Source organism: Coregonus lavaretus (genome assembly GCF_964263955.1).
Source record: "Coregonus lavaretus genome assembly, chromosome: 22".
Classification (NCBI taxonomy): domain Eukaryota; kingdom Metazoa; phylum Chordata; class Actinopteri; order Salmoniformes; family Salmonidae; genus Coregonus; species Coregonus lavaretus.
The window spans coordinates 4,268,888-4,291,800 of NC_140009.1; the positions used below are offsets into that span (position 1 = coordinate 4,268,888).

At 47.6% G+C, this 22,913-nt stretch overlaps 1 protein-coding gene across 1 annotated transcript in view; it reads left to right on the forward strand.

Moving 5' to 3' along the window:
* Positions 1-22,913, forward strand: part of LOC311150242 (E3 ubiquitin-protein ligase UBR4-like) — a 147,352-nt gene that overhangs the window by 114,255 nt on the left and 10,184 nt on the right. Inside the window, exons 69-95 of the mRNA XM_084187618.1 lie at positions 829-1,041; positions 1,518-1,686; positions 2,143-2,287; positions 2,414-2,499; positions 3,823-3,910; positions 4,189-4,382; positions 4,478-4,717; positions 4,976-5,114; positions 6,376-6,501; positions 6,770-6,898; positions 7,147-7,279; positions 7,517-7,730; positions 9,699-9,874; positions 9,966-10,093; positions 10,285-10,414; positions 10,690-10,847; positions 12,890-12,999; positions 13,994-14,217; positions 15,212-15,385; positions 16,170-16,291; positions 16,572-16,769; positions 17,574-17,654; positions 17,765-17,980; positions 18,210-18,317; positions 19,246-19,362; positions 19,692-19,882; positions 20,034-20,207. Coding sequence (XP_084043744.1) covers positions 829-1,041; positions 1,518-1,686; positions 2,143-2,287; positions 2,414-2,499; positions 3,823-3,910; positions 4,189-4,382; positions 4,478-4,717; positions 4,976-5,114; positions 6,376-6,501; positions 6,770-6,898; positions 7,147-7,279; positions 7,517-7,730; positions 9,699-9,874; positions 9,966-10,093; positions 10,285-10,414; positions 10,690-10,847; positions 12,890-12,999; positions 13,994-14,217; positions 15,212-15,385; positions 16,170-16,291; positions 16,572-16,769; positions 17,574-17,654; positions 17,765-17,980; positions 18,210-18,317; positions 19,246-19,362; positions 19,692-19,882; positions 20,034-20,207 — 4,183 coding nt within the window. The remainder of the gene's footprint in view (positions 1-828; positions 1,042-1,517; positions 1,687-2,142; positions 2,288-2,413; positions 2,500-3,822; positions 3,911-4,188; positions 4,383-4,477; positions 4,718-4,975; positions 5,115-6,375; positions 6,502-6,769; positions 6,899-7,146; positions 7,280-7,516; positions 7,731-9,698; positions 9,875-9,965; positions 10,094-10,284; positions 10,415-10,689; positions 10,848-12,889; positions 13,000-13,993; positions 14,218-15,211; positions 15,386-16,169; positions 16,292-16,571; positions 16,770-17,573; positions 17,655-17,764; positions 17,981-18,209; positions 18,318-19,245; positions 19,363-19,691; positions 19,883-20,033; positions 20,208-22,913) is intronic.

The window sequence follows — 22,913 nt, forward strand, 5'->3', positions numbered from 1 at the left end:
TACTCTCCCCCCTCTCTCTCTCCTTCCCCCCCTCTCTCACTCTCTCTATCCCCCCACTCTCCCTCTCCCCCTCTCTCTCTCCCCTCTCCCCCCCTCTCTCCCCTCTCCCCCCCTCTCTCCCCTCTCTCTCTCCCTCCCCCCTCTTTCCCCCTCTCTCTCTCTCCTCCCCCCCCCTCTCTCTCTCTCTCTCTCTCCTCTCCCCCCTCCCTCTCTCTCCTCTCCCCCCTCTCTCTCTCCCCTCTCCCCCCTCTCTCTCTCTCCTCCCCCCTCTCTCTCCTCTCTCTCTCTCCTCCCCCCTCTCTCTCTCCTCCCCTCCTCTCTCCTCCCCCCCTCTCCCCCCCCTCTCTCTCTCCTCCCCCCTCTCTCTCCTCCCCCCCTCTCTCTCCTCCCCCCCTCTCTATCTCCCCCCCTCTCTCTCTCCTCCCCCCCTCTCTCTCTCCTCCCCCCCTCTCTCTACTCTCCCCCCTCTCTCTCTCCTTCCCCCCCTCTCTCACTCTCTCTATCCCCCCACTCTCCCTCTCCCCCTCTCTCTCCCCCCCTCTCTCCCCTCTCCCCCCCTCTCTCCCCTCTCTCTCTCCCTCCCCCCTCTTTCCCCCTCTCTCTCTCCCCTCCCCCCTCTCTCTCTCCACTCCCCCCTCTCTCCACCCCCCCTCTCCCCTCCCCCCTCTCTCTTTCTTCCTCTCTCTCTCTCTCACTCTCCTCTCTCTCTCTCGCTCTCTCCCCCTCCCGTCTTTCTCTCTCCCTCCCCCTCTCTCCCTCCCCCTCTCTCCCCCTCTCTCTCCCCCTCCCATCTTTCTCTCTCCCTCCCTCCTCTCTCTCTCCCTCCAGCTGTACTGTACTTCTTGCTTCAGATGAGTTTCCTGGTGGATGAGGGAGTGTCTCCGGTGCTTCTCCAGCTGCTGTCCTGTGCTCTGTGTGGCAGCAAGGTCCTGGCCTCCTCTTCCTCAGGAGGAGGGTCCGGGGGCACCGGGGCTCAGTCCTCTCAGAGCAAGTCCTCCAGCAAGAAGAGCAAGAAGGAGGACAAGGAGAAAGACAAAGAAGGTGAGGAGAAAGAGTTTCCCAAAGTTCAAAACCTTCAAAAACTAAACTAAAAACATTTATGGCTGTATATTGTTGGAAATGTGTTGATCGTTTAAAAGTTTTTGATCGTCTGAAATCTTTCAGTCGTTAGAAAATGTATCGTTTGAAGAAGAAAAAAATCCATCAACATTTCAATTGTTGGAACTTTTAAAAAACGGGCTTGGTGCAGTGGCTCCTAAGTGTGTGTGTGTGTGTGTGTGTGTGTGTGTGTGTGTGTGTGTGTGTGTGTGTGTGTGTGTGTGTGTGTGTGTGCGTGCGTGTGTGTGTGTGCGCGCGTGTGTGCGTGTGTGTGTGTGCTTTAAGCAAGTCTCTAACCCTTGCTTCTCCTCCTCCTCCTCCTCCTCCTCCTCCTGCTCCTCATCCTTCTCCTCCTCCTCCTCCTCCTCCTCCTCCTCCTCCTCCTGCTCCTCCTCCTCCTCCTCCTGCTCCTTCTCCAGGAGAGGTTGTGGGTAGCCAGGAGGACCAGCTGTGTACTTCCCTGGTCTCTCAGCTCAACAAGTTTGCCGACAAGGAGACTCTCATCCAGTTCCTCCGCTGCTTCCTGCTCGAGTCCAACTCCTCAGCCGTTCGCTGGCAAGCCCACTGCCTCGCACTGCATATCTACAGGTATGAACTCACGCTACATGTAGCTATGTACAGTACACACAATAGCCTAGTAAAAGGTATATGCTAGGGGCGGCAGGTAGCTTAGTGGTTAAGAGCGTTGTGCCAGTAACCGAAAAGTCGCTGGTTCTAATCCCCGAGCCGACTAGGTGAAAAATCTGTCGATGTGCCCTTGAGCAAGGCACTTAACCCTAATTGCTTCTGTAAGTCGCTCTGGATAAGAGCGTCTGCTAAATGACAAAAACAAAACAAAACAAAACATATGTTGGAGCGATTGAATGTGCAAGTCCTACTTCATTCTACACACAATGCCTGACCCTAGAGCGCGGCCCTACCCATATTTCTTTCTGCCAGTTTCTTGAAGTATGTTTTTCATGCTTGGGTTGTCAGAAAAGACAGCTGCAGCAGGACTACAATATCTGACCCCTGTCAACATCTACACATGGTTTCCCTCTCCAGGAACTCCAGTAAGTCTCAGCAGGAGCTGCTATTGGACCTGACCTGGGCCATCTGGCCAGAGCTGCCCGCCTACGGACGCAAGGCCGCCCAGTTTGTGGACCTGCTTGGCTACTTCTCCCTCAAGACCCCCCAGACGGAGAAGAAAGTGGGTCTTAAATTACATTGAGTTACATTTTGACATTCAGTCGTAAAATGCTGTAGTTAATGGCGGTATATGGATGCCTTTCTGTTTAAGTTACAGTATCTTCCTTTTATTATTCCTGTTTTCCAGTTAAAGGAGTATTCCCAGAAAGCTGTGGAGATCCTAAGGACCCAGAACCACATCCTGACCAACCACCCCAACTCCAACATCTACAGGTACGGTTCAATACAGCTGAATACAGACCAACCACCCCAACTCCAACATCTACAGGTACGGTTCAATACAGCTGAATACAGGACCAACCACCCCAACTCCAACATCTACAGGTACGGTTCAATACAGCTGAATACAGACCAACCACCCCAACTCCAACATCTACAGGTACGGTTCAATACAGCTGAATACAGACCAACCACCCCAACTCCAACATCTACAGGTACGGTTCAATACAGCTGAATACAGACCAACCACCCCAACTCCAACATCTACAGGTACGGTTCAATACAGCTGAATACAGACCAACCACCACAACTCCAACATCTACAGGTACGGTTCAATACAGCTGAATACAGACCAACCACCCCAACTCCAACATCTACAGGTACGGTTCAATACAGCTGAATACAAGACCAACCACCCCAACTCCAACATCTACAGGTACGGTTCAATACAGCTGAATACAAGACCAACCACCCCAACTCCAACATCTACAGGTACGGTTCAATACAGCTGAATACAGACCAACCACCCCAACTCCAACATCTACAGGTACGGTTCAATACAGCTGAATACAGACCAACCACCCCAACTCCAACATCTACAGGTACGGTTCAATACAGCTGAATACAAGACCAACCACCCCAACTCCAACATCTACAGGTACGGTTCAATACAGCTGAATACAGACCAAGCTATCGATCATCATTACCCTCAATACAGCTGAATACAGACCAAGCTATCAATCATCATTACCCTCAATACAGCTGAATACAAGACCAAGCTTTCGATCATCATTACCCTCAATACAGCTGAATACAGACCAAGCTATCAATCATCATTACCCTGATATGGCTGAATACAGACCAAGCTATCGATCATCATTACCCTCAATACAGCTGAATACAGACTAAGCTATCAATCATCATTACCCTGATATGGCTGAATACAGACCAAGCTATCAATCATCATTACCCTCAATACAGCTGAATACAGACCAAGCTATCGATCATCATTACCCTCAATACAGCTGAATATAGACCAAGCTATCGATCGTCATTACCCTGATATGGCTGAATACAGACCAAGCTATCGATCATCATTACCCTCAATACAGCTGAATACAGACCAAGCTATCGATCATCATTATCTATAGGTTTCCCTTGCAAAATAGGTTTTATCTCAAGGAGACTAGCCTGTTTAAATAAACTTTACATTAAATATATCAAAACAGTTTTAACAGCTGATTATCTTAAGGGTTTGTTATTGATTGAAATACTAACCATGTGTCTTGTTCCTTCGTCTGTCTGTTTACGCTGCAGTACCCTGTCTGGCCTGGTGGAGTTTGATGGTTTCTACCTGGAGAGTGATCCCTGTCTCGTCTGCAACAACCCCGAAGTGCCATTCTCTGTAAGTACAGCCTAACGCTGCTTCCCAATTCTTTGCAAGTGTGCACTTGCACACTACCCCTTTTTTTAAAAGGAATGGACTGGTGTAAGTAATGTGGTGGAAGCTCCGTCCAGCCTCGCTTGCACCAATCCAATACGTTTAAATGCCTGAGAGTGAGCGATCGAGTGCACACTTCTGGGTGAAGCGTAGAGAGTCTAAACCACTTTGTGTGTTAATTCCAGTGATAGGGAAGGCACTCATACAGTCTTCTCTCTCTCTCCCTCTCTGTGTGTCTTCAGAACATCAAGCTGTCGTCCATCAAGGTGGACACTAGGTACACCACCACGCAGCAGGTGGTCAAGCTGATCAGCAGTCACACCATCGGTAAGGTGACGGTCAAGATAGGAGACCTCAAGAGGACCAAGATGGTCCGGACCATCAACCTCTACTACAACAACAGGACCGTGCAGGCCATCGTAGAGCTGAAGAACAAGTGAGTTTTAACACCGTGAACGCAGTCAGTTTGCTGGCCCGGTCCCGGCTTCTTTTCCCAGTTCTTTAAATGTACCTCTGTCTGCCTCTACCCAGACCTGCCCGTTGGCACAAGGCCAAGAAGGTCCAGCTGACTCCGGGTCAGACGGAGGTCAAGATCGACCTGCCACTGCCTATCGTAGCGTCCAATCTCATGATCGAGTTCTCCGACTTCTACGAGAACTACCAGGCCTCCAGCGAGACGCTCCAGTGCCCGCGCTGCTCTGCATCCGTGCCCGCCAATCCTGGCGTCTGTGGCAACTGTGGAGAAAACGTCTACCAGTGCCACAAGTGCAGGTAGCTAACCAGAAGACTTGAGGCCATCGATTCCTGAAATATTACATTTTTTTAATATTATGGCTTATTTGAATAGGGGCAGATCAGAATTTTAAAATCATTGCAATGTCCTTACTGTATATATTTATTTTTTTAGCTTGATTAGTCTGATCGGGTATACACTTTTAAGGTCTTCAAGTGGGACGCCTAGTTTTTGTGTAGTTTGGTCTTGGTGTTTTTGATGCTGACATCTTCCTCATCTTCCTCCTCCTCCTCCAGGTCCATTAATTATGATGAGAAGGACCCGTTCCTGTGTAACGCCTGTGGTTTCTGTAAATACGCCCGCTTTGACGTCATGTTGTACACCAAGCCCTGCTGTGCTGTGGACCCTATAGAGACCGAGGAGGACCGGAAGAAGGTGAAGACATTTTGTTTTATTTGACTTTCAGAAACTACTTTCAGACTTTCTCAAGCTATTTTTTTCAACCCGAACCCAACCTGCATTTTTTTTTTTTAAATCGCCTGATTTTCTCTGTTGTCCTGGTCTCATCTCTGTTGTCCTGGTCTCATCTCTGTTGTCCTGGTCTCATCTCTGTTGTCCTGGTCTCATCTCTGTTGTCCTGGTCTCATCCCTGTGTTGTCCTGGTCTCATCCCTCTGTTGTCCTGGTCTCATCCCTCTGTTGTCCTGGTCTCATCTCTCTGTTGTCCTGGTCACATCTCTGTTGTCCTGGTCTCATCCCTCTCTTGTCCTGGTCTCATCCCTCTGTTGTCCTGGTCTCATCCCTCTGTTGTCCTGGTCACATCCCTCTGTTGTCCTGGTCACATCCCTCTGTTGTCCTGGTCTCATCCCTCTGTTGTCCTGGTCTCATCCCTCTGTTGTCCTGGTCTCATCCCTCTGTTGTCCTGGTCTCATCCCTCTGTTTTCCTGGTCTCATCCCTCTGTTGTCCTGGTCTCATCCCTCTGTTGTCCTGGTCTCATCCCTCTGTTGTCCTGGTCTCATCCCTCTGTTTTCCTGGTCTCATCCCTCTGCTGTCCTGGTCTCATCCCGCTGTTGTCCTGGTCACATCTCTGTTGTCCTGGTCTCATCCCTCTGTTGTCCTGGTCTCATCCCTCTGTTGTCCTGGTCTCATCCCTCTGTTGTCCTGGTCTCATCCCTCTGTTGTCCTGGTCTCATCCCTCTGTTGTCCTGGTCTCATCCCTCTGTTGTCCTGGTCTCATCTCTCTGTTGTCCTGGTCTCATCCCTCTGTTGTCCTGGTCTCATCCCTCTGTTGTCCTGGTCTCATCCCTCTGTTGTCCTGGTCTCATCCCTCTGTTGTCCTGGTCTCATCCCTCTGTTGTCCTGGTCTCATCCCTCTGTTGTCCTGGTCTCATCTCATCTCTGTTGTCCTGGTCTCATCTCATCTCTGTTGTCCTGGTCTCATCTCATCTCTGTTGTCCTGGTCTCATCTCATCTCTGTTGTCCTGGTCTCATCTCATCTCTGTTGTCCTGGTCTCATCTCATCTCTGTTGTCTTGGTCACATCCCTCTGTTGTCCTGGTCTCATCCCTCTGTTGTCCTGGTCTCATCTCTGTGTATCTACTGTTACTGCTCTAACAAGAAACATACAACCATCCTTCCCACTTCAACTGGTTGAAAACAAAACAAAAGCCTGACTGCTGTTTGTGTTCTCTGTGTAGGCGGTGACCAACATCAACGCGCTGCTGGACAAGGCTGACCGGGTGTACCACCAGCTAATGGGACACCGACCCCAGCTGGAGAGTCTGCTGTCAAAGGTCAACGAGGCAGCGCCTGAGAAACCACAGGTCAGATGCTGCCCTCCGGTACAGCATCTTCATCCGACTCACACCTTTTAGTACTTTAGCAAACACTCTTACCCAGAGTGCATTTCACTTGAGTAGGTCAAACCATTGCAAGTGAAACCTTAAAAATACCCTATCAGATGTATGACGACGTTCCATAGGGTCTGTTCTGTATTTATCATAAAGTAAAAACATTATGAAGAATTGAGCTGTTTTACTGGAAGTGGTGAACTAGTATCTGATGTTTGACGCTGTTGTCGTGCCCCTATAGGATGATTCTGGAGCAGGGGCGGGGCTCGGAGCGTCCTCGGCCAATGTGAACAGGTACATCCAACAGCTTGCTCAGGAGTACAGCGGAGACTGTAAGACGTCCTTCGACGAGCTCTCCAAGATCATACAGGTGAGAGACAGGGGGACGTGATGAGCACAAATTAAATCCTGTACTTCCTAGTTTACTTCCTGGTTATGGGTACACTCAATATGGCCGCCGGTTCACCCATCACAGAACATTGACTTGAATGGGGATGCCTCGTTTAGTAATTATCTTTATATTGAGCTTAACAGCTGTTCAAACAGCAGGTCCTACATTTAAGTATGATTTAGAGGGTTATCATTCCTAATCCCCTTTCCCCCCACTTCCCCCTCCAGAAAGTCCTGGCGTCCCGTAAAGAACTGCTAGAGTACGACCTGCAGCAGCGTGAAGCCGCCACCAAGTCCTCTCGCTCCAGCTCCCATCAGCCTACCTTCACAGCCAGCCAGTATAGAGCCCTCTCTGTACTAGGTACGCACATACACACATACACGCACACACACACACACACACACACACACACACACACACACACACACACACACACACACACACACACACACACACACACACACACACAGTAGATGTGTCATTTAGCAGAAGCTCTTATCCAGAGCGATTTACATGAGCAATTAGGGTTAAGTATTGAGAGCATTGTTTTTTTTCTTATGCATGGACTAACATCAAACTTTTATCTGTCTTATCTAGGCTGCGGACACACCTCCTCCAACAAGTGTTACGGCTGTGCCTCGGCCGTGACGGGTCATTGTATCACCCTGTTGAGGGCTCTGGCCACCAACCCAGCCCTGCGGCAGATCCTGGGGCTCCAGGGGCTCATCCGAGAGCTGTTTGAGTACAACCTGAGGAGAGGCACCGCTGCCATGAGGGAGGAGGTCAGACAACTGGTCTGCCTGCTCACCAGGTACAGTGGTTGTTTGTGCTCTCATAGTGTTTATCGTGCTGAGCTAAACGCCTTTGTGTTTGCTTGAAAAGCCAACCAATCTTCTGTTACAAACATATACGGTGCGTTCGGAAAGTATTCAGACCCCTTCCCTTTTATCCACATTGTGTTACGTTACAGCCTTATTCTAAAATGGATTAAATAAAACATTTTCCTCATCAATCTACACACAATACCCCATAATGAAAAAGCGAAAAACAGGTTTTTATAAATTTTTGCACATGTATTAAATATAAAAAAAAGATACCATATTTCCATAATTATTCAGACCCTTTGCTATGAGACTCGAAATTGAGCTCAGTTGCATCCTGTTTCCATTGATCATCCTTGAGATGTTTCTACCACTTGATTGGAGTCAACCTGTGGTAAGTTCAATTGATTGGACATGATTTGGAAAGGCACACATCTGTCTATATAATTTCCCACAGTTGACAGTGCATGTCAGAGCAAAAACCAAGCCATGAGGTCAAAGGAATTGTCCATAGAGCTCTGAGACAGGATCGTGTCGAAGCACAGATCTGGGGAGGTGACCAAGAACATAATGGTCACTCTGACAGAGTTCCTCTGTGGAGATGGGAGAACCTTCCAGAAGGACAACCATCTCTGCAGCACGCCACCAATCAGGCCTTTATGGTAGAGTGGCCAGACGGAAGCCATTTCTCAATAAAAGGCACATGACAGCCCGCTTGGAGTTTGCCAAAAGGCACCTAAAGGACTCTGACCATGAGAAGCAAGATTCTCTGGTCTGATGAATCCAAGATTGAACTCTTTGGCCTGAATGCCAAGCATCACGCCTGGAGGAAACCTGGCACCATCCCTACGGTGAAGCATGGTGGTGGTAGCGTCATACTGTGGGGATGTTTTTCAGCGGCAGGGACTGGGAGACTAGTCAGGATCGAGGGAAAGATGAACAGAGCAAAGTACAGAGGGATCCTTGATGAAAACCTGCTCCAGAGCGCTCAGGACCTCAGACTGGGGCGAAGGTTCACCTTCCAACAGGACAACAACCCTAAGCACACAGCCAAGACAACGCAGGAGTGGCTTCGGGACAAGACTCTGAATGTCCTTGAGTGGCCCAGCCAGAGCCCGGACTTGAACCCAATCTAACATCTCTGGAGAGACCTGAAAATAGCTGTGCAGCGACGTTCCCTATCCAACCTGACAGAGCTTGAGAGGATCTGCAGAGAAGAGTGGGAGAAACTCCCCAAATACAGGTGTGCGAAGCTTGTAGCGTCATACCCAATCGCTGCCAAAGGTGCTTCAACAAAGTACTGAGTAAAGGGTCTGAATACTTATGGAAATGTGATATTTACGTTTTTTATTTTTAATACATTTGCAAACATTTTAAAAACCTGTTTTGGCTTTGTCATTATGGGGTATTGTGTGTAGATAGATGAGGGGGAAAAAAACAATCTAATCCATTTTAGAATAAGGCTGTAACGTAACAAAATGTGGAAAAAGTCAAGGGGTCTGAATACTTTCCGAATGCACTGTATATTAGAGTGAGCTGTGTCAAGAATCCAGTAAATAAATAAATATGCGGCGTTTATAAAGTGTAACTAAAAATGCAGTAATATAAATATTAGAATGAGCTATGTCGAGAATACAATATTTAAATACACAGTGTGAAACGGGAAGTGTCCAGTGGTTTAATGTCTCTAACGGTGCCATTATTTTTGACCAAGTTACCCATGGCCTCTAGTTTCAGTGTGCGAAATTAGAGAAAAAGTGACCAATCTATGCTTGAGTTATTTGACCATGTCATTTAACCTTCGCTGTGAACCCCTAAATATAAGTGTACATATGCCCAACTGAGTACTAAACCCTACAAGACTGTGTTGGCCCTCTGAGCTGAAGCCTAGGCATTCCATTTCACACATACACCGTGAGTAAACCCATTCTCATCTGTGTCTCCATCTCCCTTTACAGAGACCAGCCAGACGCCACTCAGCAGATGAATGACCTGATCATCCACAAGGTGTCCGCTGCTCTGAAGGGCCACTGGGCCAACCCTGACCTGGTCTCCAGTCTACAGTATGAGATGCTGCTGCTCACCGACTCCATCTCCAAGGAGGGGGGCTGCTGGGAGCTACGACTGCGATGCGGTGAGGCTTTTACCTCCTCTTCTCTCTCTCTCCCCCCTCTCCTCTCACCCCTTTCCCCATGAATAATCCCCATCTCTCTCTGTGTCTATAGCCCTGAATCTGTTCCTGATGGCCGTGAACATCAACACTCCTGTAGTGGTGGAGAACATTACTCTGATGTGTCTCAGGATCCTACAGAAACTCATCAAGCCCCCTGCCCCCACCTCCAAGAAGAACAAGGTACAGTACTACACCGCATAGCGCCAGTCAGTCAGGTCATGCTTGCCTCGCAACGGCTTGGTGCGCGTTTGAGATCGACTGAATGACCGGTGTACAAATGTGTAATGAGAGTCGTTTAGGATGCAAGGTGATTTGCACAGTGACTATGTTAGAGTGCCTTAGGAAACGTTGGGGTTTTTCTGTGTTTCCAGGATTCTGCTGTGGAGTCTCTGACTACAGTGAAGCCCTACTGCAATGAGATCCATGCTCAGACCCAACTCTGGCTTAAAAAGGACCCCAAAGCATCTTACGAAGCCTGGAAAAAGTGCCTTCCAGCAAGATGTGAGTGGATGAGATTTCTGCGATCACTTAAAGAAATATATATATATATATTTGATATGTATACAGAAGAACAGTAGTGTTATTGCAGAAGCAAGTTATTATGGCACTTGGAGGAACTCTCCCTTTAAGGGTATGCAAACTCTCCCTTTAAGGGTATGCAAACTCTCCCTTTAAGGGTATGCAAACTCTCCCTTTAAGGGTATGCAAACTCTCCCTTTAAGGGTATGCAAACTCTCCCTTTTAACAGTGTGTATGTCCCTTTTTCTGTCCACCAGGCCAAGAGACGGTATCTAAGCCCCAGAACAAGGCTGAGGTGCGCAGACACTACCTGATGGAGAAGTGTGTGTGGAAGTGGAAACAGTTCACGAGGTCACGCTCAGAGGGCCTGTTCCCCAGGCTGCTCAAACTGGGACACAACAACTGGCTCAGACAGGTAGGGACACTCCCCTGCTCTGTAGGGACACTCCCCTGCTCTGTAGGGACACTCCCCTGCCCTTACATGTTGTTACTCCATTCAGCTTTTAGGTAGGGACACTTCGTTCCTGGTACTGTTTGGTATGGGTAGAACCATTCAGCTTTTAGGTAGGGACACTTCGTTCCTGGTACTGTTTGGTATGGGTAGAACCATTCAGCTTTTAGGTAGGGACACTCCGTTCCTGGTACTGTGTGGTATGGGTAGAACCATTCAGCTTTTAGGTAGGGACACTCCGTTCCTGGTACTGTTTGGTATGGGTAGGACCATTCAGCTTTTAGGTAGGGACACTCCGTTCCTGGTACTGTTTGGTATGGGTAGGACCATTCAGCTTTTAGGTAGGGACACTCCGTTCCTGGTACTGTTTGGTATGGGTAGGACCATTCAGCTTTTAGGTAGGGACACTCCGTTCCTGGTACTGTTTGGTATGGGTAGGACCATTCAGCTTTTAGGTAGGGACACTCCGTTCCTGGTACTGTGTGGTATGGGTAGAACCATTCAGCTTTTAGGTAGGGACACTCCGTTCCTGGTACTGTTTGGTATGGGTAGAACCATTCAGCTTTTAGGTAGGGACACTTCATTCCTGGTACTGTTTGGTATGGGTAGGACCATTCAGCTTTCAGGTAGGGACACTTCGTTCTCCCGAGTGGCGCAGTGGTCTAAGGCACTGCATCGCAGTGCTAGCTGTGCCATTAGAGATCCTGGTTCGAATCCAGGCTCTGTCGTAGCTGGCCGTGACCGGGAGACCCATGGGGCGGCGCACAATTGGCCCAGCATCGTCCAGGGTAGGGGAGGGAATGGCCGGCAGGGATGGTTGGTAGAGCATGATGTTTGCAACGCCAGGGTTGTGGGTTCGATTCCCACGGGGGGCCAGTATGAAAAATAAAAATAATAATGTATGCACTCACTAACTGTAAGTCGCTCTGGATAAGAGCGTCTGCTAAATGACTAAAATGTATAAATGTATGGGTAGGACCATTCAGCTTTTAGGTAGGGACACTCCGTTCCTGGTACTGTTTGGTATGGGTAGGACCATTCAGCTTTTAGGTAGGGACACTCCGTTCCTGGTACTGTTTGGTATGGGTAGAACCATTCAGCTTTTAGGTAGGGACACTCCGTTCCTGGTACTGTTTGGTATGGGTAGAACCATTCAGCTTTTAGGTAGGGACACTCCGTTCCTGGTACTGTTTGGTATGGGTAGAACCATTCAGCTTTTAGGTAGGGACACTCCGTTCCTGGTACTGTTTGGTATGGGTAGAACCATTCAGCTTTTAGGTAGGGACACTCCGTTCCTGGTACTGTTTGGTATGGTACATACAGTGCATTCTGAAAGTATTCAGACCCCTTCACGTTTTCCACATTTTGTTACATTACAGCCTTATTCTAAAGTTGATTAAATAAAACTTTTCCCACATCAATCTACACAAAATACCCCATAATTACAAAGCAAAAACAGGTTTTTCGAAATTTTTGCAAATGTATAAAATTAAAACATACCTTATTTATATAAGTAAATTTAGCTCAGGGGCATCCTGTTTCCATTGATCATCCTTGAGATGTTTCTACCACGTGATTGGAGTCCACCTGTGGTAAATTCAATTGATTGCACACACCTGTCTATATAAGGTCCGACAGTTGACACCAAGACTCTTCCTAGAGCTGGCCACCTGGCCAAACTGAGCAATCGGGGGAGAAGGGCCTTTTGGTATGGTTCATACCATTAAACTTTTAGTTAGGGACACGCCGTTCCCTAGTAGGTATGGGTACAACCATTCAGATTTTTAAATGAATGGAAAGGTTTGGCAACCGGGCCTCCAGAATGATTAAATTAGACCATTCAATGAGACACTGCATCTCCCCACATGGGCCTGAGGTTTATATAGCTGGGTCTACACAACAGATGGGGTGGGGGGGGCATGGACTCATCTCACTTTTTTTATTTTATAGCGTTTTTCACTTCCATGCTATAATTTCTAAGGCTGTAATCTCCTCTTGTCTCCCAGGTGCTGTTCACCCCAGCCACCCAGGCAGCGCGGCAGGCAGCCTGCACCATCGTTGAGGCCCTCACCTCCATCCCCAGCCGCAAGCAGCAGGTGCTGGACCTGCTCACCAGGTAAGGGGGGCCTCTTCGAGTTGAGAAAGGTATCACTGTTAAAGAGAAATTTCACCGGTAGACCCTATTTGGGGTGTTTTTTTCCCCCAGTGTCCCTACATAATTATGAGATATGGGAGAAGCTAGGTGCGGGACACCGAATCCCCTTGCCTGCGTGTTTATTTGAGGCCATTTGAGTAATTTGAAGAGGAACAACAATCTCCTCTTGTATTAAAGTCACTCCGAACACCTAACCGTACCCCCCAAACACACCATATATAGTATTTATTATAATATTAGTACTATATTTTTCTTGTACTGCATATATCTCATACATTGCCATACCTGTTCCCGCATAATGCTGTGTAAACTACGTACATTGACAGACTAATCTACTGTGTTTTTATTGAAACACGTTTACCTGCCAAGGAAGTTGGAAATGATGTGCCGTCGGCCTGCGTCATTTGGTTTCAGCAGTTAGATTGTAGCTAATTACTTCCAAATACATTTCATGAGTATCACGATGAATCGATCCAGATGTCAACACTTTTATTGGTTTCTGATGCAGCTGGAATCATTTAGTCACTTGTCAGTACACTTGTGATGTAAAACTTCTCACCATTATATACATATGTACAAGAGATGGCAATATCTATACCACGATGCAGTTGTGAGCGTACTAGATTATACTACAACATCAGTCTGACGGAATATGGGGAATCTTTTGAGTCAGAAAAGGATGTTCATATGATAGGGACACCAAACATAATTGGGAAGTGATCTGAGGATTTATCATCTCATTTATGTGTTCGAATTAGTATCTGTCAGTTAAGTTGGATGGTTAACACGGCGTATTATATATAAATGTTGGTAGCTGGGACAGACGTAAACTGTTGGGAAATAATGCCACATACCTTTACAAGGTAGTTTTTTGTATTGCTTGCTTTGTATGTTGGGATAATATCCCGACTTATATGTCAAACAGCTTTTCTAACATGTTTTGTCTGTCCCTCAGTTACCTGGATGAGTTGAGCATCGCGGGGGAATGTGCAGCAGAGTATCTGGGTCTGTACCAGAAGCTCATCAAGCCGCCTCAGTGGAAGGTGTACCTGGCCGCCCGAGGAGTCCTGCCCTACATCGGCAACCTCATCACCAAGGAAATAGCCAACCTGTTGTCTCTGGAGGAGGCCACTCTCAGCACAGACCTGCAGCAGGGATACGCCCTCAAGAGCTTGACTGGTATGTAGCCTGTCACCTTTCATTCACCATAAACTAAGGCACTTGCATTAACTGGTCTTTATAGGGATAGTTTACTCCAATAGAAAATGGACATGATTTTTCAACTTACACTACATGACCAAAAGTATGTGGATACCTGCTCGTCGAACATTTAATTCCAAAATCATGGGCATTAATATGGAGTTGGTCCCCCCTTTGCTGCTATAACAGCCTCCACTCTTCTGGGAAGGCTTTCCACTAGATGTCGGAACATTGCTGCGGGGACTTGCTTCCGTTCAGCCACAAGAGCATTAGTGAGGTCGGGCACTGATGTTGGGCGGTTAGGCCTGGCTCGCAGTCGGCCTTCCAATTCATCCCAAAGGTGTTCGATGGGGTTGAGGTCAGGGCTCTGTGCAGGCCAGTCAAGTTCTTCCACACCCATCTCGACAAACCATTTCTGTGCGGACCTCACTTTGTGCACGGGGGCATTGTCATGCTGAAACAGGAAAGGGCCTTCCTCAAACTGTTGCCACAAAGTTGGAAGCACAGAATCGTCTAGAATGTCATTGTATGCTGTAGCGTTAAGATTTCCCTTCACTGGAACTAAGGGGTCTAGCCCGAACCATGAAAAACAGCCCCAGACCATTATTCCTCCTCCACCAAACTGTACAGTTGGCATTAGGCATTGAGTCAGGTTAGCATTCTCCTGGCATCCGCCAAACCTAGATTAGTCCATCGGACTGCCAGGTGGTGAAGCGTGATTCATCACTCCAGAGAACGCGTTTCCACTGCTCCAGAGTCCAATGGCGGCGAGCTTTACACCACTCCAGCCGACGCTTGGCAGTGCGCGTGGTGATCTTAGGCTTGTGTGCTGCTGTCTGCAACCGGTGTGGCTGAAATAGCCGAATCCACAAATGTTAAGGGGCGTCCACATACTTCTGTATATATGGTGTACGTTTCTGTCGATTTACCAAGATATTTCTCATATGAGACCCATCCTCTGTCTTCCCTCCAGGCCTGCTGTCGTCCATTGTGGAGGTGGAGTCCATCAAGCGTTACTTTAAGAGTCGTCTGGTGGGCACGGTGCTGAACGGCTACCTGTGTCTCAGGAAGCTAGTGGTGCAGAGGACCAAGCTCATCGACGAGACCCAGGACATGCTGCTGGAGATGCTGGAGGACATGACCACAGGTATTAAGCTAGTTAATATATAGACCCAGGACATGATGCTGGAGGACATGACCACAGGTATAAAGCTAGTTAATATATAGACCCAGGACATGCTGCTGGAGGACGTGACCACAGGTATAAAGCTAGTTAATATATAGACCCAGGACATGCTGCTGGAGATGCTGGAGGACATGACCACAGGTATAAAGCTAGTTAATATATAGACCCAGGACATGCTGCTGGAGATGCTGGAGGACATGACCACAGGTATAAAGCTAGTTAATATATAGACCCAGGACATGCTGCTGGAGGACATGACCACAGGTATAAAGCTAGTTAATATATAGACCCAGGACATGCTGCTGGAGATGCTGGAGGACATGACCACAGGTATAAAGCTAGTTAATATATAGACCCAGGACATGCTGCTGGAGATGCTGGAGGACATGACCACAGGTATAAAGCTAGTTAATATATAGACCCAGGACATGCTGCTGGAGGACATGACCACAGGTATAAAGCTAGTTAATATATAGACCCAGGACATGCTGCTGGAGATGCTGGAGGACATGACCACAGGTATAAAGCTAGTTAATATATAGACCCAGGACATGATGCTGGAGGACATGACCACAGGTCTCGTCAAATGCACACTCATGAACTGCTCATTTTGATGCAAGTAAACTCCATATGGCCGCCGGTCCACCAATCACGGAAACGTTGACTTGAATTGGAATGTCCGTTCTCGTGCCGGAATCGGTGTGGTGTCAGAGTTGTAAATGTGTGCTTTCTTTCCATTCTCCAGGGACCGAGTCTGAGACCAAGGCCTTCATGGCAGTGTGCATTGAGACAGCCAAGAGATACAACCTGGATGACTACAGAACGCCGGTGTTCATCTTTGAGAGACTCTGCAGCATCATCTACCCCGTAAGAGGCCTCTTCTCTGTTCCTGCTGAAACTCCCAAGTCCGTGGTTCAATTCCTCGTATCCTCTTTCCTCACCTCCTTCTCAAAACACATTGGAGAGGTCCAAGGGGAGGGACCTTGAGCCATCTCCTCTGATACGGTTGAGGAAGAGGCAAGGAGATAGGATGCGAGGAATCGCAGAAAGATGAATTGATAGCCTTTTGTTTTTCTAGGAATGCATTGCATGGCAACTGAATCTCCTCCTCTTCCTCTTCCTCCTCCTCTTCCTCTCCCCCCTCCAGGAGGAGAACGAGGTGACAGAGTTCTTTGCGACCCTGGAGAAGGATCCTCAGCAGGAGGACTTCCTGCAGGGCCGTATGCCTGGTAACCCGTACAGCAGCAACGAGCCAGGCATCGGACCCCTGATGAGGGACATCAAGAACAAGATCTGTCAGGACTGTGACCTGGTGGCCCTGCTAGAGGACGACAGTGGTATGGAGGTAATAATGTAGCAGTAGTAGTGGTGGTGGTGGTGGTGGTGGTGTAGAATGTAGTAGTAGTAGTAGTGGTGGTGGTGGTGGTGGTGGAGGTGGTGGTGGAGGTGGTGGTGGTGGTGGAAGCTCTGTCAGGACTGTGACCTGGTGGCCCTGCTAGAGGACGACAGTGGTATGGAGGTAATAATGTAGCAGTAGTAGTGGTGGTAGTGGTAGTGGTAGTGGTAGTGGTAGTGGTGGTGGTGGTGGTGGTGGTGGTGGTGGTGGTGGAAGCTCTGTCAGGACTGTGACCTGGTGGCCCTGCTAGAGGACGACAGTGGTATGGAGGTAATAATGTAGCAGTAGCAGTAGCAGTAGTAGTGGTGGTGGTAGTGGTAGTGGTGGTGGTGGTGGTGGAAGCTCTGTCAGGACTGTGACCTGGTGGCCCTGCTAGAGGACGACAGTGGTATGGAGGTAATAATGTAGCAGTAGCAGTAGCAGTAGTAGTGGTGGTGGTGGTGGTGGTAGTGGTGGCGGTGGTGGAAGCTCTGTCAGGACTGTGACCTGGTGGCCCTGCTAGAGGATATGACAGTGGAGGAAGGGAAGAGACTCCGTACCTAGTACCTACCTTGTTGGGTGTTCAGTACAGTTATCCTGTACCTACAACACTGGGCTAACTGCTTTTTGTCCAAGACACTGTCTATTATTGCACAAAACGTGATGTTTTGCTGTGCTGTTGGGGATTGCTGTCCTGAACTGAAACAAGAAGAAGATGGGGGGACTGTTCTCCACCTAATGTGTAATGGTCTCCTGTGTATTTCTTTCTTCTAGCTTCTGGTGAACAACAAGATCATCAGTTTGGACCTGCCTGTGGCTGAGGTTTACAAGAAGGTGTGGTGCCCTACCAACGAGGTGACTAACTCTTCACTATTTATTGTCCAACTGGATTTTTCCAAACAGTGGTTTGAGGTTGTCTAGGCTTGTTTGTGAAGAGCGTTAACCCGGTTTGTTTTGTCCGTCAGGGAGAGCCAATGAGGATAATCTATCGTATGAGGGGTCTCCTTGGCGACGCTACCGAGGAGTTTGTAGAGTCCCTGGACTCTACCACAGAGGAAGAGGAGGATGAGGAGGAGGTCTATAAGATGGCAGGGGTGATGGCTCAGTGTGGAGGGCTGGAGTGTATGCTCAGCAGACTGTCTGGCATCAGGGACTTCAAACAGGGAAGACACCTGCTCACTGTGAGTAGTACATGGAATGGATACTCACTCCATTAGCTATTTGTTCTGTTTAGTTATTTATTTGAGGAAACACAACGTTTACATTGTAGTCAGACTCTTGTTACTAACATTTTATTATTTATTTGACACATACTGTACTTACTAACAGTCATCGGAGAAGCTGAAAAATGTAGTGATGTATGAAAGAATCAGTGAACCGTATAACACCACCGTCCCTGTCCCCTCCCAGGTCCTGCTGAAGCTGTTCAGTTACTGTGTAAAGGTGAAGATCAACAGACAGCAGCTGGTCAAACCAGAGATGAACACGCTCAACGTCATGCTGGGCACACTCAACCTGGTGAGGACTAAATGACGTTGCCCTGTCTGTCCAAGCAGGCTGTTTCATTTATGCCACCTCATTCAGTACTGAGTGTACAAAACATTAGGAACACCATGACATAGACTGACCAGGTGAAAGCTATGATCCCTTATTGATGTCACTTGTTAAATCCACTTCAATCAGTGTAGATGAAGGGGAGGAGACAGGTTAAAGATAGGATTTTTAAGCCTTGAGACAATTGAGATATGGATTGTGTATGCGTGCCATTTAGAGGGTGAATGGGCAAGACAAAAGATTTAAGAGACTTTGAAAGGGGTATGGTAGTAGGTGCCAGGCGCACCGGTTTGAATGTATCAAGAACTGCAGCGGTGCTGGGTTTTTCACGCTCAACAGTTTCCCGTGTGGATCAACAATGGTCCACCACCCAAAGGACTTCCAGAGAACTTGACACAACTGTGTGAATCATTGGAGTCAACATGGGCCAGCATCCCTGTGGAACGCTTTCGACACCTTGTAGTCCATGCTCTGACGAATTGAGGCTGTTCTGAGGGCAAAAGGGGGTACAACTCAATATTAGGAAGGTGTTCTTAATGTTTTGTACACTCAGTTTTTTTTTTTATTATTATTATTTTTTAGTCATTTTAGCAGACGCTCTTATCCAGAACAACTTACAGGAGCAATTAGGGTTAAGTGCCTTGCTTAAGGGCACATCGACAGATTTTTCAACTAGTCGGCTCGGGGATTAGAACCAGCGACCTTTCGGTTACTGGCACAACGCTCTTAACCACTAAGCTACGTTCATAGAGAGGATGTAATGTAACCTTGTGATATGATGTGATGCAGATACAAGATGCACAATTCAGACTATATGTTTTTGTTATTGGGGAAAAATAGATGTAAGTGGAATTTTGACCAGAGCGTGGCCATGTTTGTTTTTTCTCTGTAGGCGTTGGTTGCGGAGCAGGAGAGTAAGGACAGTGGAGGGGCGTCGATAGCGGAGCAGGTCCTCAGCATTATGGAGATCATTCTGGATGAGGCCAACGCTGAGATCTCAGAGGACAAGGTGAGACTGAGGCTGTCGGCACGGGAGGAATATCCGGAATAATAAACTGTCTGTTCCCTTGGAAACCGTTATGAGTGTGTTTCGCGAAGTGGACTATCCTGGTCAAACAATACATAGAACAAAAGAATGTTCCATCCAAGAGCTGTTTAGACCAAGTCTGATTTTTTACATTAAAACATTATCTCATCTGGCTGCTTGCACTGTCAAATGTTTTCAAATGAAATAATCATTTGGTGGCTCCAAACAACTAAAAGTACAATTCTCACATCTCTTGTTTCCCCCCTAGATTGTTGTTCCATGAAGCTAAAGTATGTTGCCTCTCTCCCCAGGGTAACCTGTTGTTGACAGGGGACAAGGACCAGCTGGTGATGCTGCTGGATCAGATCAACACTCCGTTTGTCCGTTCCAACCCCAGTGTTCTGCAGGGTCTCCTACGCATCATACCGTACCTGTCCTTTGGAGAACTGGAGAAGATGAGGATCCTAGTGGAGAGATTCAAACCATGCTGCAGCTTCGACAAGTATGGAGCCGCCTCACTGGTTTTAAAGGGGGGGATAAACCCTAACTGGGTTTGGGTATAGTAAAGTGTGTATTTGCCTTTCTTTAGAAGTGTTGGTTTTATTCACATGATGTCCGTGACGTCTGAACCTTTTGTCCCGGTGTGTTTCCAGGTACGACGAGGAGCACAGTGCCGACGATAAGGTCTTCATAGACTGCTTCTGTAAGATCACTGCTGGCATCAAGAACAACAGCAACGGACACCAACTCAAAGACCTGATACTGCAGAAAGGCATCACACAGAGTGCCCTGGACTACATGAAGAAACACATCCCCAACGCCAAAAAGTATGCTGTGTGATTGGATCCCTGTTACCTTAAACACTGATCACAAAACCTAGCGATTACGTGTATTTCAGTTAGAGCCCTTCCTAAGGCAACCGTTTTTTTGTTTTGGTATGGCAATGCTCACAGGATTTGTCTATACAACTCAAAACAGATCTGGGACCAGGCTAGGGCTTTTCTGCGATGTAATTTGAGTTCAGTCATCTTTCTAAACACTGATCAAAAAAATATTTGCAAAATAAAGAAAAAATAGTATATCAAAAAAGGATTTAATTCAGTAAAGTACTTAACTTATATCTTCAAATCAATATTTATAAAATGACTGCAATGAGGGCTCTGTGCAGTATGCTAAACGACACTGACCTCTCCTCTGTACAGTATGCTAAACGTCACTGACCTCTCCTCTGTACAGTATGCTAAACGTCACTGACCTCTCCTCTGTGCAGTATGCTAAACGACACTGACCTCTCCTCTGTGCAGTATGCTAAACGACACTGACCTCTCCTCTGTTCAGTATGCTAAACGACACTGACCTCTCCTCTGTGCAGTATGCTAAACGTCACTGACCTCTCCTCTGTACAGTATGCTAAACGACACTAACCTCTCCTCTGTACAGTATGCTAAACGTCACTGACCTCTCCTCTGTGCAGTATGCTAAACGACACTGACCTCTCCTCTGTACAGTATGCTAAACGTCACTGACTTCTCCTCTGTTCAGTATGCTAAACGACACTGACCTCTCCTCTGTGCAGTATGCTAAACGTCACTGACCTCTCCTCTGTACAGTATGCTAAACGACACTGACCTCTCCTCTGTACAGTATGCTAAACGACACTGACCTCTCCTCTGTGCAGTATGCTAAACGACACTGACCTCTCCTCTGCAGTATGCTAAACGACACTGACCTCTCCTCTGTACAGTATGCTAAACGACACTGACCTCTCCTCTGTGCAGTATGCTAAACGACACTGACCTCTCCTCTGTACAGTATGCTAAACGACACTGACCTCTCCTCTTTACAGTATGCTAAACGACACTGACCTCTCCTCTGTACAGTATGCTAAACGACACTGACCTCTCCTCTGTACAGTATGCTAAACGACACTGACCTCTCCTCTGTACAGTATGCTAAACGACACTGACCTCTCCTCTTTACAGTATGCTAAACGACACTGACCTCTCCTCTGTACAGTATGCTAAAAGACACTGACCTCTCCTCTTTACAGTATGCTAAACGACACTGACCTCTCCTCTGTGCAGTATGCTAAACGACACTGACCTCTCCTCTGTACAGTATGCTAAACGACACTGACCTCTCCTCTTTACAGTATGCTAAATGACACTGACCTCTCCTCTGTACAGTATGCTAAACGACACTGACCTCACCTCTGTACAGTATGCTGAACGTCACTGACCTCTCCTCTGTGCAGTATGCTAAACGTCACTGACCTCTCCTCTGTGTAGTATGCTAAACGTCACTGACCTCTCCTCTGTGCAGTATGCTAAACGACACTGAACACTCTCCTCTGTGCAGTATGCTAAACGACACTGACCTCTCCTCTTTACAGTATGCTAAACGACACTGATCTCTCCTCTTTACAGTATGCTAAACAACACTGACCTCTCCTCTTTACAGTATGCTAAACGTCACTGACCTCTCCTCTGTACAGTATGCTAAACGACACAGACCTCTCCTCTGTGCAGTATGCTAAACGACACTGACCTCTCTCCTCTGTGTACAGTATGCTAAACGACACTGACCTCTCCTCTGTGCAGTATGCTAAACGACACTGACCTCTCCTCTGTACAGTATGCTAAACGTCACTGACCTCTCTCCTCTGTGTACAGTATGCTAAACGACACTGACCTCTCTGTACAGTATGCTAAACGACACTGACCTCTCCTCTGTGCAGTATGCTAAACGACACTGACCTCTCCTCTGTACAGTATGCTAAACGACACTGACCTCTCCTCTGTACAGTATGCTAAACGACACTGACCTCTCCTCTGTGCAGTATGCTAAACGACACTGACCTCTCCTCTGTACAGTATGCTAAACGACACTGACCTCTCCTCTGTACAGTATGCTAAACGACACTGACCTCTCCTCTTTACAGTATGCTAAACGACACTGACCTCTCCTCTGTGTACAGTATGCTAAACGACACTGACCTCTCTCCTCTGTACAGTATGCTAAACGACACTGACCTCTCCTCTTTACAGTATGCTAAACGACACTGACCTCTCCTCTTTACAGTATGCTAAACGACACTGACCTCTCCTCTGTTCAGTATGCTAAACGACACTGACCTCTCCTCTGTTCAGTATGCTAAACGACACTGACCTCTCCTCTGTGCAGTATGCTAAACGACACTGACCTCTCCTCTGTGCAGTATGCTAAACGACACTGACCTCTCCTCTGTGCAGTATGCTAAACGACACTGACCTCTCTGTACAGTATGCTAAACGACACTGACCTCTCCTCTGTACAGTATGCTAAACGACACTGACCTCTCCTCTGTGCAGTATGCTAAACGACACTGACCTCTCCTCTGTGCAGTATGCTAAACGACACTGACCTCTCCTCTGTGCAGTATGCTAAACGACACTGACCTCTCCTCTGTGCAGTATGCTAAACGACACTGACCTCTCCTCTGTGCAGTATGCTAAACGACACTGACCTCTCCTCTGTGCAGTATGCTAAACGAC